This window comes from Lissotriton helveticus, chromosome 12 (genome assembly GCF_964261635.1).
Source record: "Lissotriton helveticus chromosome 12, aLisHel1.1, whole genome shotgun sequence".
NCBI lineage: Eukaryota > Metazoa > Chordata > Amphibia > Caudata > Salamandridae > Lissotriton > Lissotriton helveticus.
This window is the reverse complement of record NC_136073.1, coordinates 305,772,113-305,788,864: the sequence shown is the minus strand read 5'-3', so window position 1 is coordinate 305,788,864 and position 16,752 is coordinate 305,772,113. Positions and strand designations below refer to the sequence as shown.

Below are 16,752 nucleotides of genomic sequence, written 5' to 3'. Positions count from 1 at the left end.
GCCTCCCTCTGACCTAGGACAGTAAGCAGGAGAATAGAAAAGAGTGGGGCAGTTGAATTCACCGAGACTGGAGTGATGGGTCTCTTTATCCCCAGGGACACACCTAGCCCTGGCAAGCTGCACTCTGTCCCTCTCATCATTTGAACTGCCTAATTTTCAGGGTCACCACATGACTTGTGATTTCCCATCAAACACAGGTCTAGGTGCCTCTCAACTGTCGTGACCTTCCACTGCCTGTCTCACTGTGCTGAGCAGTCCATGTGCCAGAAAAGAGTCAGACATCAAGGACACTGCTCATAGCTGTGCTCTGCAACCTGTCTCAGGGCATCTCACCTGCCCCACAGGCCTAAGCTCCCTCCAAATCTCCCTCTAAGACTCCATATCAGATAAGGAAGGTGATATGTTTGATCTTTGTCCCCGGGCTGTAGGGGCAGTGATGTTCGAACTCTGTGACTTTTTGCAGCTAAGGAACAGTCATTGTTGGGTCTCTACATGACAGTTGCCACTAGAATGGTGACAATGCTGAGTCTGTTCCCTGCATTGTTGGATGGCTGGTCATAGCACTGTGTCTCCACACTACTAGCCTCATTCTCTACCCACTGCACGGTGGCCATCTCAAGGCGAGTTCCTTCCTCCAGGGTTGTGAAATTCTCAGCTACTCTGTGATCCGGAGCCTTAGAACCAGTACTGCCTCGCATTCTGGGATGACTCCTTGAAATGTTGTCAATATATCGCATAATTTAAATCTTCCAACACTCAATAGCTTCCTTTATTTATCTTGCTGTTTGTTGGTAGTGGATGGTTGGGGCAAGTTAGGGATTTTCAGCGCTTGTGATCCCAGGCTCTGGGAGTCCGTTATCGAGATCCTGTGTTCTCAGCTATCTTAAATGTTTTATTTTCTGCAACAGTTAGAATTACTTTCCTCATAGCATCTGACACATCTTCACCAGCATGTAGTCATTCACTTTTATTCACAAAGGCATGATGGCCACTTTAAGCACATTTTTTGCAAGTGGCATTCCTGGCTTAACACTTCATACTGATGGAATGATTTGTGTTAGTACTGCATCTGTAACATTTGAACCACGTTTACTCATTCTCATGACTTGCTTTAGAATTCTTGTAGTTATTTTTGGGGGAATTTTGGCCATCACATCATTGCTATTTTTCCAGACACCTCATTCACCACATCACCTAAGCTTACAGTGTCCGTACTTTCACTGTAACAAACTTTTAACAACCAGGTAGAGGCATTCTCCATGGCTTCCACTATTGCAAGAGCTTAAGATAAGGATCCTTAGGTAAAATCTTCTCTTCTACCCTCTGATTGTTGGTACATCTTGGTACATCTCACTAGTTGATCACTAATGAGAGGATCAGTCAGACCACCAAACTCACATGTGCGTGGTAATGTTCTTAGGCACGCTATGTAATTACCCACCTTCTCAGTTTTGCCTCAGCCCGCCAGACTCGTAAATGGACCCTAAGTGTGCTTAGGGTCGTGAAGAAGTAGTCAGTGGAAGGATGTGGTCATAAACAAAGGATTGTGCTTGTGACCTCTTCTTTGTGAACAGATAAAGGATAAGTACTAGGTTCCCTAAGACCCTACTGCTACGGCTGTACAACATTCGCAACAGAGTCTACGAGAATGATACTTGCTAGGAATGGAGATTATGCCTGCAATAGTAGTGTTAATAAGCTATGCCAAAGGGGCAGATGTTCGATTAAAACAAGGAAGAGAGAAAAACAGGGGTAGGACCGAGAGCTGAACTATTGGGGGTGGGGAGCTACAAGGGCATCATGGGCTATGGAGATAGAAAGTTCCTGCGACATAGGCTTTGATTGCACAAAGTAGGATCTGCCAAATCTCATAGGAGCTACATGCTTTGTCAATTCGAATTTCTGGTTTTCTTGCTTTATTTGCTATTATTTAAATGGCACTGTTAATGCTGTCACTGCGGCAATTTGGTTCAGGTCATTACAGCTCCATGAATACATTATAACAGAAAGTCAAATTTCAGAGGGATATGAGATGTGGAGCTTTTTGATAGCGATATTTATACCTTATGTTATAATTATTAAATGTAATTGCTTAGACTTAAAGGCCACATAAATAACAATTTATCCTAATTTCTAGGACTGCGGTTGGACTGCATTAGCTGGTCAACTCTTTAGTGGGTTTTGTGAGTGCCCTGGATTTCAGCACCAATTATTTGAAATCACGTATCATGGTAATTGGTTCTAGGAAACACTCAAAAAAATGCTTTGGTGGGGGTGTAGCTCTGACCAGGGTACTCATTTTTACCTATTTGTGGGTCCTTTTTGACGATATATACTAGTGGGCCCCCAAAGAAAGGTAAAGAGGATTGTTTTTTAAGGGCAGCAGCTGCCACTTTAGAATTTGCCAAAAGGTTGGGGGCCAAACTGGTGCAGGCTATTGTTAAAGTATATCACGCCAAATGCACCTCAATCACCAGCTATGGTAGCGACATCTGCGGTTGTCTGGCTATGAGGGACCTGCAGATTGTTAAAAATAAATTTTGGAGAAAGTTATTCGCCGTTCCACAAACAGTTTCTTCATACATAGTAAATGAAGAGCTGGGTTTGGGGTATACAAGTGACCAATTGGCACTTGACCGTTTACGTCGATGGATCAGGGTTTGGTGTAATCCGGTGCTTGCCCTACATCATGTTATTATTGAAGATTGCCGGGCACTAGATAGGGCATTACACATCCCTTGGATTAAATACATCAAGGATAATACATACAAATTGGGATGCCCTGGCGTATTTGAGAACCCGTAAAGCATCACCATTAAGGATTTGAGTTGGGCGAGGGAGTAATTCCTTCGTACCATGGGCTTAAAAAGGAACTTCATAAACCTACAGTGCAATCTTATATCATGCTAAAAACCTGCCCCCTGAGGAGCCTTAATTAATCATTGTAACATATTCTCAACATCAATATTTGTTGACCAGATTCAGACTAAACCCTCTACACTGGTCCTTAGCAATTCCAAATGGTAGAAACAAAGTGGAAGAGAGAGGTCCTTGTTCTTGTGATTACTTTTCTCCACAGGATACCATGCATTTCATTTTTTTCTGTGGCCACTATCGACCCTTCGGTATTGTTATATAATGCCTTTACTTAAGGATCACATCTTTGTGCAAGCTAGACCAGCATTGGTTTACTTACAAATGCTGAAAAGTCCTTTAATCTGTTTTAACATGGCAAGTTTTTGAATGGGGCTCTTAGGGTCAGAAAACAGTTGCCTGCTTGATCTGATGTTTTTAAGCAATATGTACTTGTCATGAAGTCATATTTACTTTTATTGTATCTACATTTGATATTTGGTTTTTATCTTTGTAAGATAATATATTTTTATGATTTTGTAATTGTTTTGTTTCATTTTATGATTTTTAATGATCGAAGAAAGCTTTATTGACAGTAACAATGTATTGCCCACAATTTACATCATGAAAACAACGTATGTACTATGTACATGTTCTAGGAAAGATACAATAGAGATCACAGAAGAACATTTTTTAATTCAAAACAAGGCCATCTTTTGTAACAGTTTTGTTAATCCTAGAACCAATAATGCAGATGCTACTGTGACAGTTTGTGTGTTTAAACTTTAAAAACATTCAAAAGCTCTATTCACTGTATGGGCATTTGATTGCTTAAGAACTGCTTTCAAGCTATTAACAATTTGTGACGCAACAATCATAAATGCACAATAACAAGTCAATCAGCTGCAGTTAACACCACATTTAAGCTTAAGTAAAGTATCATAGATAAAATATGATCCTCATCGAAAAATGAGCATTTCATGTCTTAAATGCATATTTTGACCTTTCAGTAGATAATGCACCCACTCTGCTTTAGGTTTTTCAAAAATAATAACATCCTATTGTCTATATAATTTTTATCTTCAAGAAAAGATTTAACAAAGGCTTCTGCCTTTACACATTTGCTGATATTTTCTAGGGTTTTTGAATCAGCCTCCTTCATAAGATCAATAATACTTAGAATGAGATATAAATGCATTTAAGTTATGTCTCTGCTTTTGTTCAATGTTACTAGAGTTGCTAAATAGGTCTTCAAAACTGCACACCATTTTTATGCATGAAGAAAGTCAGCCTGAAAAAATCAGGCTGACGGTTTCCACGAAAATAGTATGTGTTAATGGAATAGGCATATTTTATCAAGAGAATGGTAAGAGAGGCGGGTGTATAGTACAGTGTGGGGAAACATACAAAGTAATAAATGTAAAATAAAAAAAGGAGTAAAGTGGGAGGGTAGAAGACGTGAGTATTAAAGAAAGGGAAGGGGAGACGAAAGAATAGAAGGGAGTAAAAGGGAAAGTAATGTGGGAGGGTGTATAGAATGGGGAAAACATAAATAGATAGGGGGAAGTAGTAAAGCAGGAAGGTACACAACTATGGGTATTAAAGAACAGGACGGGGAGTTGAGGGGGTTCGGAGGAACACTCTTAAAAATAGGTTTGGGGGTGAAAAGTCCTCCAAACAATAAAAAGTGAAGAAACTAATGTTTCTTCAAAAGACAAACTCGTCAAACAACGTTCGACAAGAACAATTTGTCAGAACTACTTTCTTTAAGAATGTATTTGGTCAGAAACTGATACAACCCTTTTAAAGAATCTGCTGCCCATGCACTCTTGTCCTAATGAGAGATTAATGTTGTTTCAAGCTGCCTCATTCCTCTGTTTTTTTAGGAACAGAATCCAAGTTTCAAATGAATTGCTTCTACCACTCTTTCTCTACCAGAAAGCCAAAACCCTGTCAGTCTCAAAGCATATAACTTTCAAATTTCTTAAAATCTGGCCTTGGTCCGGTAATTAGTCCACCCTGACAATCGATAACATATTGTAGACTCTATTTTCACAGAATATGCCCTAAGGAATGATTGCAGAGAAAGACCACCTGAGTGTAAATTAAAAATACATAGTTCCAGCAATGCTGCTCTCGCCATCTTTATAATGTGATTAATAAAAATCATGCCCAAATATTATGGGGAACTAATAATCTCTATATGTAAGTTACTAAAGCTCCTAATAAAATACAACTTTTTTGGGACTAACCTGCATCTTCGTTATACTTATTGTTATTCCATTCAATGTAAACTATACATCTAAAGCTTCGAATTGCCTCTGTAAACCTACAGGTGCACAATACAAAACCAAAAGGTCATCTTCATAAAACATCACCATAACTGAAGCATTAAGGGGCATATTATCAAGAATGGCATGAACAATTATTGCTGGTTTAGCGGCAGAAAACTGCAGCTAAAGAGGCAATAATGGACATGATAATATGCCCTTGAGAATTCCAATAGAAGTCCATGCTTGGTCTGAACATGGGCTTCTATTGGAATTGTCCAGGGCATATTATCAAGCCCATTATCGCCGCTTTAGCTGCAGTTTTCTGCCACTAAACCAGCGATAATTGTAACGCCGTTCTTGATAATATGGCCCCAAGTACCCTGGTTGGATTCCCACCTGAAAATCTTAGAACAGATCGCAGGTCATGAATAAATAAATATAACAACAGGGGTCTAGCACGCAACCCTCCTGAAATCCATTCTGGACTGCTTAAGCTTTACCTGTGACCACGTTTTGCTGTGATTAGTAAACTCAATAAACCCTTAGGCATCTCTAACCCTACTTACTTAATCTTAATCAATAGTACATTCCTGTCCGCCATATCAAAAGCTGATTTAAAAACCATGAAAAAGAGAGAAACTTATACATTCTCCATAGTGTTATGCATTGTATAACTTAAGGCAAATTTATATTATGAGGTAGACTGCCCTATTTAAAATTCTGCATGCTCTATTGGAATTCATTTCAAGTTAAACACCCAGTCCTCTAATTCTTGCAGTAACATCTTAGCAACAAATTCTATTTCTGAAGACACATCTGAAAATAAAAACAATCTGTACTTATCAGGGTTTTCAGGCTCATCCTTATTTTTATGAATACGAGCAATTATTGGTTTTCTCCAGCTATCTAGTATTTCACTGTGGATTCTATGAATTTAAAATAGGAATGCAAAAATTCAGCCTATAATGCTGGATTATGTTTAAAATAAACTATTCTAGTAATATTGTCTGGATCTGACATTCAATTCTCTCAATTCCACAACACTTACGAAGAGCTCCTCTTTGTCAACCACATTCTCGGACTTCTGTGCTTTGTATTGTCTTGACGGGGCACACATGGCATACATAAGTACTCTTCCCATCGTTCTCCCTCAATTTCGACTTTGCTTCTATCTTGAAAACTCAGAGTCAAAAAATGTCTATCTTCCTTAATCATAATTTCCTTAAAGATTTCTCATGCTTTTACAGTATATTCTTTCTTCTCCTATTTGATAAGAATGGTATAATCTTTCCACAGTCCTTTGTAAAAAGACTCCACAGATTTCCTTTTAGAATATCTTCTGAAAGTTTGTCAAACAGTGCAGGGCTTTTTTATGCATTCACTGTCAAACCAATGACTATGTAAAACAGTATTTTTGATACAGCCACTCTGGCTAACTGCTATTTGATGTATTTTAATTTGCATTCCTCTAATAACCTAGAGTTAGTCTCACTCAATAAGTTATATTGTAATATCGCTATGACTTTACACTAATTAACTATGTCACTCTCCTTGTGTACCAATAACCCCACCTTTATGGCTGCCTGGTCTAAATTTTGTACTGTATTACCATCATTACTGTAAAAATTACCTTTATTTGTAACTTGTCACTGCCCTTCAAATTAACTGCTAAAAATAAATCAGCCAGCCTAAACAATGCATAATCGTCCACGTAAATATGATATACACTGATGATAAATTGCCGTGCTCATAAAAGTGCACCTCACAGTTTGATCGTTTACATTCCTACAGTTGAACATTTTCAACTTTGGGTTAAAATGGATTCCCCATTAAAACACCAGGGTGTAACCCTGATTCAACAGAGTACATTGGAGACTGTTCTAAGCATGCATTAGTTTCCGATAAAAACTACTGTGTGTTCATCTTTGTAGTACGGTATCTATAATTATCAGGTTTATTTTGCATTCTACTAGTATTACCATCCCAGCCTACCTTTCGCTAACATGGGCTCTATTTTCCTTTAATGAACATAAATACTTTTCAATTTAAACCTAATTACAACATACACATCAATGCAGGCCTGTTTCATTTTAGGTTGAGTACTCTTCAATTCTTACTACTGTTGAGCAATTCTAATTACAACTTTTTCCAAGTATCAGGCATCAACCTTTAGTTATTTATCAATACCCCTTGCCTCCCTACTGGCCTAAACCTATTGCCTCGCACAGTTAGATTAAAAAACATATTAAAACTAATGTTTACCTATCCAGCAACCATGTTTCTTGCATAAAATACTTCTTTTCATCATAAGGCCAAGAATAGACATGATGGTTAGAGTTTCTTTGCCTACTATACTGATTTGCTAAAACCATTTTTGCTGAGTCCTCACGTTCCTTCCAGCCTGAGGATCCCCTTCATTACCAAAGGTGTTGGAAAATGTTAATTTAATACAGCCCTCTTCCACATCTTCTCTGACCAAATCAGTCCAATTTTTCAGAGCGTCATCCTTGCTCAAGCAGTGTCTCCCACAAATGATTTAATCAGATGATAGTGGCCCACAATTAAATTGTATTAAATTTGATTTTTAGGTTTTACCTGCTCAGCGCTTCTACTGTGCTTGTGAAATCTATTGTATTCAACATATCTTAAAAGGGATTTCCATCCCGCCTTCTCTTCTTATTGGTCAGTTTGCTTGCAACTTTACTTTCCACCCATTTTATTGGTTTTTTCCTTTTCTCGCTTCTGTATTTTTCTTATCAGTTTCTCATGGCCCAAGTACTCATTCCCATCCTCTGTGAAGGCTTGGAGTTTTTTTTAAGGCTGCACAGCATTTTACTGTGTAAATGTGGTTCTCTTCCTCTGGCTGCATGCATTTAGAGCCTGCTTCTGTTTTGTACTTTCCCTCGTCTTGTTATTACTCTTTTTTCCTTGTGCTAGTTTCATTCCATTTCCGTAAACTAATTTTTGGGTTACCATCCGAGAGCTCAATTTATTTTATCCTTTGTTTTACATTTAGATAAAATTCTGAGGCTGTCAGCGTAAATAGTCAGAGGTCATGGTAGGATAAACAAATGGCACAGTTAAGCACTCTCTTAAAACCCTTTCTGAGTGTCCCCGTAAGTAGAGCAATGGGTGCATTTCTAGTGGCAGCTTTAGAGCACTGCTGCTTCTGCCTGCTGGAGTTGAGGTTTGGCTCTCCCGAGGTGGGCGTGGTTGCTGTGAAGCTGTTCCGGCTTTCTGAATAGGCATGGCCTCCATAGAGTGCTGAAGCACAGGGGATACATCTTCCCAAGGGGATACCAAATATTACACAACACCGTCATTCTTTCCTGCAGAAGAAGAATGGTGTTGCTGAAGGTGTGTGTGGAGTCAAATGTTGGCAAACTGGAGCCGCCCTTCTCATCTCTATGTTTCAGAAGAAAATGTGCTACAGAGAACCACGCAACCTACAATAAAAGGGTGAGACCACTGGAGGCAACAGCTGTGCTTGTGAACATTCAGAACACCCTCACAGCATGTGAGGCAGTGAAATCAATGCAGAAAATGGCTGCTTTCACATTTTACCTCAAAGTTTAGAATCGCGCTGGGACTTGGTCTGATGTAGTATCTGGCCTGGTTCCGCTGTATGTTTATGGAATGGCACTCTGAGGAGCTGTTCTCTATTAAGTGCAAATAAAATCCAAGCTCTGTTGCTACGTCAGCAAAGGGCATACCATATTGAGGACACTTGCATTACCTTTAAGGGGTGCTTCTACTCAATGTTAGGTGCATGGATATAGTGCTTTACTTTCATTTGTGTCCTCAGCACTGTGGTTTTGGTGCATCATTGACTCTCATCAAAGTGGTCTGTTAACATGGTCTTGGGTTGGTTGTTTTTCTTAAATGATAATGAGTCTTTCAAGCCTTCAATAATTTGAGTGTGTGAAGCCTTACACTCCTATCAGTGATCGAAAAAAAGTTCTAAATAAAACAGGGACAAGCAAGTATGGTCAGAAAGAGGGAATCCACATGTTGAATACAAATTGCTTGTGATGGAGCGAGGGTGAAAACAAAAATCTTTGTATACCCCTTATAAAATTTCTTTTCCATAACAGTAATATGTATTACTCATGTGGTTTTGAAATTAACAAACGTAGAATAGAAAGCACACACACATATACACGTGGGATACTAATTTGCTTATGTTGTGAATCATAATATACTAATTAAGTGAAATCGTCATACTAACATAGGGGCCCATTATGATCGCGGACGGACTTGAGTCCGTCCGCGACCATAGAGGAGGAGGGAACCTCCGCATGGCCTGCGGAGTTCCCTCCTGTCCAATTAGGATGTGACCGCCACCCTGGCGGTCACATCCTCTATTTTTACCATTGTGGCGGGTGCGGCTTCAAGCTGCACCCGCCGCAATGGTAAAAATGCATACATTGCTTTTGTATGCAGAAAGCAGCAGGCACCGTGCGGTGCCTGCCGATTGCTGCATACAAATGCAGGGGAGTACCATAGGTACCCCCCATGTGCATCCCCCACCCCCCCACCCCCCTTCACCCAGGGGGCCCGCAACAGGCCCCCGCAGTGAAGTTCCACATGCTTTTCCACGGCGGAAAACCCGCTGCGGAAAAGCATTTTTTAAAGCCCATCCTAATATGGCTGGCGGTGTCTGAGAGACACCGCCACCATATTCGAGCTTTTCCGCCGCGGTTGTAAGCCAACTGCGGCGGAAAAGCTGCGGAGGATGCGGAAAAAACGCAATCGTAATAGGCCCCATTGTACGCAAATGTTATAATCTGATGAAAACTTGTGTATGTATGCTTCCTAAATGTATTATTGTGGCAGAAATGATGGAGAATGGTAAGAAAACAATGTTTAATCGTTGCTTTAAATGCTAGGTAATAACTTACAGGGTTATCTTAGAATGTGGGGAGATAAACAGAAGGCCTGTACTTCGAAATCTAACGTTTAATTGTGTTTGTTTCTATAATAGTTTCCATTATGGCCCATGCGGCCTAAGAAAAAATTGAAGGTTTGCGAGACTCTGAAACTGTGGTTATTTACGCATGCGCAACTATGTTCGAGAGATGTGCAAGCAGTCTGTGCCTGTGCAGCGTGGGTCAAGGTCAGCGTGGCCTGGAGTGCAGAAGGGTGCCACGATTTGTATGACCGAGTCGTGAGCCTGAGAACTTTTTCCGAAGTGAAAAATACAAGGATCAACAATCGGAACCTTTTTTTAATTATAACGATAACTTGACGGAAATATGGACAATGAGGGGATGAGATGATGCTCATCCACCCCTTAAATGGACCAATGAGGTTGAGTGAGGACCCTGAAAGATTCAAATTTTAGATAGATAGTTAGGGAAAAAGGGTATAAAAGAGGACATTAGAAAGTGAAGAAAAAAAGCTTGCTTTTCATTTTATTTTCGCACCACGACATGCTGTGGGGCTGATGAATTTTTCTATGGTGCAAAGACTTTGAACTTTGCTTGACTTTAACTTTTGATGGAAACGGAGTCCGCATGGGAGGTAAACAACAAGAAAGAATAGAGAGGCGGTTTTGGGGAATTTTCCTACGCTAACCCTGATGTCCATTTACTGAGATCTTTGGTAATATTGTTTTGACTTATTTCCTGAACTATTCTGCTAATAAATGTAAACTGTTTGAATTTAAACTTCTTTTTCTATAGGTGAATTAAAATGTATGATTATTAAATTAAGGCTAAATAAAATAAGGTCATGCTAGAAGATTGTCTTTAAATAAAAATTAAATAAATGGAGAATTAAGCTGGTCTTGATATCCATTAGTTAACTTTTACTAGCTTAGCCATTGACCAAATGGTGGGGTGTTTTAATGTTTCTTAAAAGGTAAACTGCTGATGTATATAATGTATAACATTTTAGATTGATTAGATGAAATAAGACACTCTGCTAAAATCCAGCATCTCCTCCTCTAGTCTTCACTGATCCTGGGAGCAGGGTGATTTGTGTGAGTGAGTGACTCGCGGTGTTATGGGCCCCACGGATGAGTAATGTGTGATAGCTCCTGGGAAATATAGTGATGGTTTGAAGGTTTGGTTTGGAGCAGCGCTGGATCACTTGCATGACTATGGGCCTTATTTACAAGAAAGTTACACAGTGCGACACCGCAAGCCATTTGGCTGTGCTGCGTCACTTTCATTGACCAGGGATGCTTCATATTTACAACGACATCACATATCCCTAAGCTCTCTCCAGTGCTGGTGCTCTGTTGACCGCCATGTGCCAATGCAGACAACCTTGCCCCATGGTGCAAGGGAGTCTGTGTTTTAGGGGAGATTGTTTTTGTGCAGGAAGGGACACCTTCCTGTACAAAAACAATCACAAGAGTTGTTTTCCTCTTTCTATGTGTCCCTCAGAATGCATTACGCATAGAAAGAGGAAAAAACGAGTAGAAATAAAAGTATTTTTCCTCGTTGAGCCACTTTACGCCTCCCCTGGGGGGATGTATGACGTTAGAACGCATACATTGACAACGCGTACCTTTACAACGCGTTCGTAACAACGAAAGTTGTTACCACGCTTTGCGCTGGGGGGCGCAAAATTGATTAATTTAATTTACTATTCCAACACCAGTCCCCGTGGATAGTAGGGAAGGTGTTGGGATAGTAAATTAAATCATTTACTATCCTTGAGCGCCCCCCAGCGCAATGCGCGGTAACAACTTTCGTTGTCACGCCCGCGTTGTAAAGGTATTCCGTGGTAATGCTTGCGTTCTAAACGCTGCATACCCCCCTGGGGAGGTGTGGTGTAGGAGTCTGATGCATTACTAGGTTTACAAATCATAAACCTGGGAATACGGCAGGATCCACAGGTGTTGCGTGGGAGCACCCTCAGAAACACCCATGGCATGCCCCTTTCACGCAAAGTGCTGCATGAAAAGGGACCTAATTTACAAGGCCACGAAAAACCACGCAGTGCGATTTCACTTGGCCTTGTAACTATGGAGCAACACACTGCGCTGCAGGTACATCAACAAAAGTGATGCCCCGGCGGCGCAAGGGGCTTGCAAATATGCCCCTATGTTGATTACATCTGCAACAGCGCATATCTGTGATTCACATTCCTGAACTGAAGCAGTAACTTTGCTAATTCTCATTTTAAAAAAAAGTGTGTGCAAATGATTAATTGATGTTGTAAAGGTAATTTGTGCACACTTCTGGCATCAGCAGTTATTGTAAAGTAACCATCTACACTCGTTCTTTAACCCAATTTGTGCACATTTCTGGCATCATCAGTATTATTGCAAAGTTAATATCTACTTACTGTAAGAAGCAGCCATCCACACTCGTCGTTGTTGAACCCAATGATGTAAGGCACCGCATGGTAATCTTTCTTGACCAGAAGCTCCTCTGGGCTCTTCGGAAGAAATATTCCATCGACAACAGCAGGTACGTACAGATATGGCTAGATGGTAAACATAGTCACTCATTTATTATTGGGGTGGAGAAATATACTGCTGTATTTGTGTCTTTTTAAAACAATGTAATTATTAAAGTAGAATATTTTTTTTTAAAAACACCCTGTAACTTCTCATTGCTGTGGCACAAACTACCTCAAATGAAATGATACCACGTGCAATTTCACCTAGAAGATATCGACCTGAAATGAGGAATGTTGGCTCTACACCAAGAGGATATTCAACAAATTGGAGCTCACATGGGGAGGGCAGTAAATCCTGCAAATCATAGTGAGATCTGTGCAAGAAGACAAATCTTTCTATAGTGTGTGTTCACCATGACTGCTGCAATTTCCCACCAGCTCCGAGTGAGATCTGTGAATTAATGATAAACCATCCTCAAATCTTTCAGTGTATTGTTGGATTAGTTCCTCGGTGCTCTTCATGCCAATGTGTGAAACCGTCATAGGAGTGCGCTTATGTTTCTGAACTGTGCACTGATAAATCTTTCTTGCTTTCTTTGTGTAAGGAAATGCCTCTTTTTGCATAATCAACCCAACATTTTTCGAATGATGTTAGTTACTAGTTTCTTGACTTTCAGAGTGCACAGAGACCTGCTAACCAGACCCCAGTGCCAGTGTTCTCAACCTTTAACAAAAGTATGTTGAATTGGCTATACCCAATTGGCAAGTACTGACTTACTTATAAGTCCCTGGTATTTTGCACTCAAGGTATCTAGGGTATGTAAGACAGAGTGTTCTCACAGAGCTGCAGCACTGGTTGTGCCACCCTGAGTGTGACAAAGGAAAAAATGGTTCCCAGCCTGGCACTGCAAATCGGAAAGGTTGTGTGTACACTGCTAGTTCGCCTTTGCCATTAAAACCAACAGCAAAGCCACCACTCCCTTAACCTTATGTGGAAGCCTCCCGTACGTAAGACCAATGAAGTCTTATGGCAGGGAGCTGTATATTGTTAGGTAAGATATATATGTTTTATATGTCTTAACAGCAACACTTCAACATTGCTGTTTTGCTGGGGAAAATGTAGTTGCCCCACTGGTTATCATGCCCCATTGGCTAACACATGATTATCAGCTGGCATTCCCAGCTTGGATAATTTCTGAAAGGAACTACCTAAGTAATGTAAGTTTTCAAATTAATCACAGCATTTAATCTGACTTGATAGCAAGTCGAGTTTTATGTCACTTTTAAATGTAAGCAACTTTTAGAAAGTTGCCACTCAGTGCCCAGCTAGTCCAGTGGCCTTACAAAGGCCTTAGCACGCAGACAACTTTCTGCCTTCCTGGGAAACATGTGAATGACTCCCAGGCTAAGGAACAAAAGCAGAGTGAGGGGTTACCTCGGCACCCAGATAGGCCACTCGGGGTTTAGCCCAAAAGGCGAGTTTGAAAGAGAAAGCTGCCTTTGAAGAGCCACCTGTCACAACACTCCCGGGAAGGATGCCTTTTGTTCCTGCAGACAAGTTGGAGAAGTTTGCTAAAGACAGAAACCCATTTTAAACCTACAGCGAGGAACTGCCTCCTCAGGTTTGACAGTTTCCATCCTCGTCACCTGAGGGAGAACTTACCATACGGGCAGTTCCTGCGCCTACGTCGCAACTGCAGCGATGTAGCCAAGTACAAAACACAGGCCATTGACTTGAGCAGGAAACTGAGACAAAGAAAATATCCGAATCACGTCATCCAGAAGGCAATGAAAAGAGCCAGGAATAACAACCGTGAAGCCCTCTTGGAAGATAAAGTCCAGAAGGATGACCAACCGAACAGAACAGTCTGTGTGACTACCTACAGTCCAGTTGCAAACCAAGTATCCAAACTGGTCAACAAACATTGGCGTATACTAACAAGCGGCTCATTGAATCTGGAAAAACCGCTGTTTGCTCACAAACGTGGTAGGAATTTAAAGGACATGCTTGTCCACACAAGACCTCCCACAAACAAAGTGGAACAAACCAGGTTACAAGGAATACAGGGCCATCACCCTTGTGGCAACTGTAATAGTTGCCATCTTACTAAGAAAAGCCAGACTCTCACCTTCACGAATGGTACTAGTTGGGAACAACGCACATTCACCAACTGTAACAGCAAAAACGTGGTGTACCTGATCACGTGCCCTTGCAAGAAGGAATACGTGGGAATGACAACGAGGCAAGTCAAAGTAAGGATTAATGAGCATAAAAGCAACATTAGATGCAAAAAATCAACTACAAAGATGGCAGCCCATTTCCTTGAACACCAACACTGTGTGAATGAGTTACAATGGACAGTGATTGAGCAATTGCCCACAGAGTCAGGGTTATTTGAAAAAGAACAACGTTGGGTGTTCCGTCTTGGGACTGACACCTCTGGGCTGAATGACTCTATTCCTTGGAGCCAGCTACGTTGAAAGTACAATGACAGCTCCCATTTTGCCCATAAGGTTAACATTACAGACTCATGGCAACCTTCATACTTTTCCCCGCAGTACCTAGATGAAATGTATCATTACTGAGAGAGCCTTGACCTCAATATGTAATTAGACTGCTTGTATAAAGGGTGCAATTCGAGTTAGGCAACCCCTGAATAGCTAGCAAAAGCCCCCCTTTTTTTCTGACAGCAATGTGCAGGGTGCTAGCTACCTCAGGATGCGCTGTTAAACATAGGCGCTACCCCCATATTAATCATCCTTGGCCACTTCTTTATTTTTCCTCTCACAACATAGGCCTAATGTGCAGAGTAACATCGTCCTTTATAAATATTGACGCTCTGATAAACCATGACGCCAGACGAATAAAATTGCCTCTATCTTTCACAATGCCCTAGCCTGCAACAGGTGCTGGCGTCTGGGCGTTACACATGCGCGTTGACTGTAACAGTCTCAGTCGAGTCCCGGGCATCACGTATGCGCGATTACATCAGCGCTAGCTTCTGGCGCATGCGCACTCGATCCCCGTACCGCGCCTTTGCCTAACGAGCAGTACCGGACCTCATCTACTCAGAACAGCCGTATTTGGGCATGTTTCCGTGCCTAATCAACCAATCTACTCCCCATTTGGAAGCAAGGGCAGTATATAAGAGTAAAATCGCCAACCTCACTCCACACTTCATCGGAGCAGCGTTGAGGGGAAGGCAGGCAATTATACCATGCAGTAACCGTGAGTTGGGTCATAACATCGAGGATGAGCTTTATTTTTTTCTCTCCCAAATTACTACAACAACCTAAAACCCTCCCTTAATATCCTTTAGGTTGCTTTTCTGAGCAGTGAGGAAGGAATCCCCCAATACCACGCTTAGGCTCATGAGGTCATCAAACCTTGAAATATAAGTAAGCCTCCATTTAACAACCCCTCCCCCTGCTCCACAGTGATGTTGTGGGGAGAACAAATATCCTCACGTATTTTACTACAGATGTATGTCTATGTCTAGTGTGTGTCATTTTCAACGTTTTTTACAGGGTTCCTGAACCTTATTTTTGGTTCTGTTCACCCATTATTGACTGGAAAGCATTGTCTTTTTCCCTGTTCCTGGACGTCCGACTGAGATGTTTATTATGTCTTTTTATTCCACAGGTTTCTCTAACGCCAATTGGGCGCAACTGAGCTTTTCCATAATTACATTAATAGGTACATTTCACCTAGTTTTTGTTTTTTGTAGAATACACTTTGACATTCTACAGTCCATGTGAGTAAGGTGAGGATAACGTGCATATCCTCGTCCTGAGGAAGGAGTCGCTGGACTCCGAAACATGTCGACGCTTGCATTGATTGATATACCCTAATACGTATATTATCAACCTCACTTTGCACTTTTAGTGATACCAGCCGAGGACAGAATAAATAATTTTTCCTACGAGCCAGGTATTTTTTAATTAATTTTCACTTTTTCACCTCACCTCACCACTAACACTTCTTCCCTCAAACACACACCTACACATAGCTCACTATCAAGTGCTCCTACGTATTCGTGAGTCGTAGCACGTCGCATCCCGCAGAGGGGTGCGAAGGCCCCGATGATGAAGCATGACACCAAGGGGCCTGTTGGTGTGTGAGGGGCATTTAAACAACACTGTGTGCTCCCCATCACTTTAGGGATCACCACCACTTTCTGAGTGGATTCTAATTTGTTTAATCATATTGCCAAGGGAGACTGAATCCACTTGTCTCTCTCTCTCTCCCGATGGCTGAGGAAGGGACATT

The 16,752-nt window shown here is 41.1% G+C and overlaps 1 protein-coding gene across 6 annotated transcripts in view; it reads right to left on the bottom strand.

The window, feature by feature from the left end:
• The window catches only part of LOC144799803 (fatty acyl-CoA hydrolase precursor, medium chain-like), a 447,680-nt gene that overhangs the window by 176,056 nt on the left and 254,872 nt on the right, over positions 1–16,752 (bottom strand). For all 6 annotated transcript variants that reach the window (XR_013603879.1, XR_013603877.1, XR_013603878.1 and 3 more), the window contains exon 9: positions 12,426–12,566. Coding sequence is in view for 3 of the 6 variants with exons in the window: in XM_078671374.1 (XP_078527500.1) it covers positions 12,426–12,566 (141 nt within the window). In the remaining 3 variants the exon portion in view is untranslated. The remainder of the gene's footprint in view (positions 1–12,425; positions 12,567–16,752) is intronic.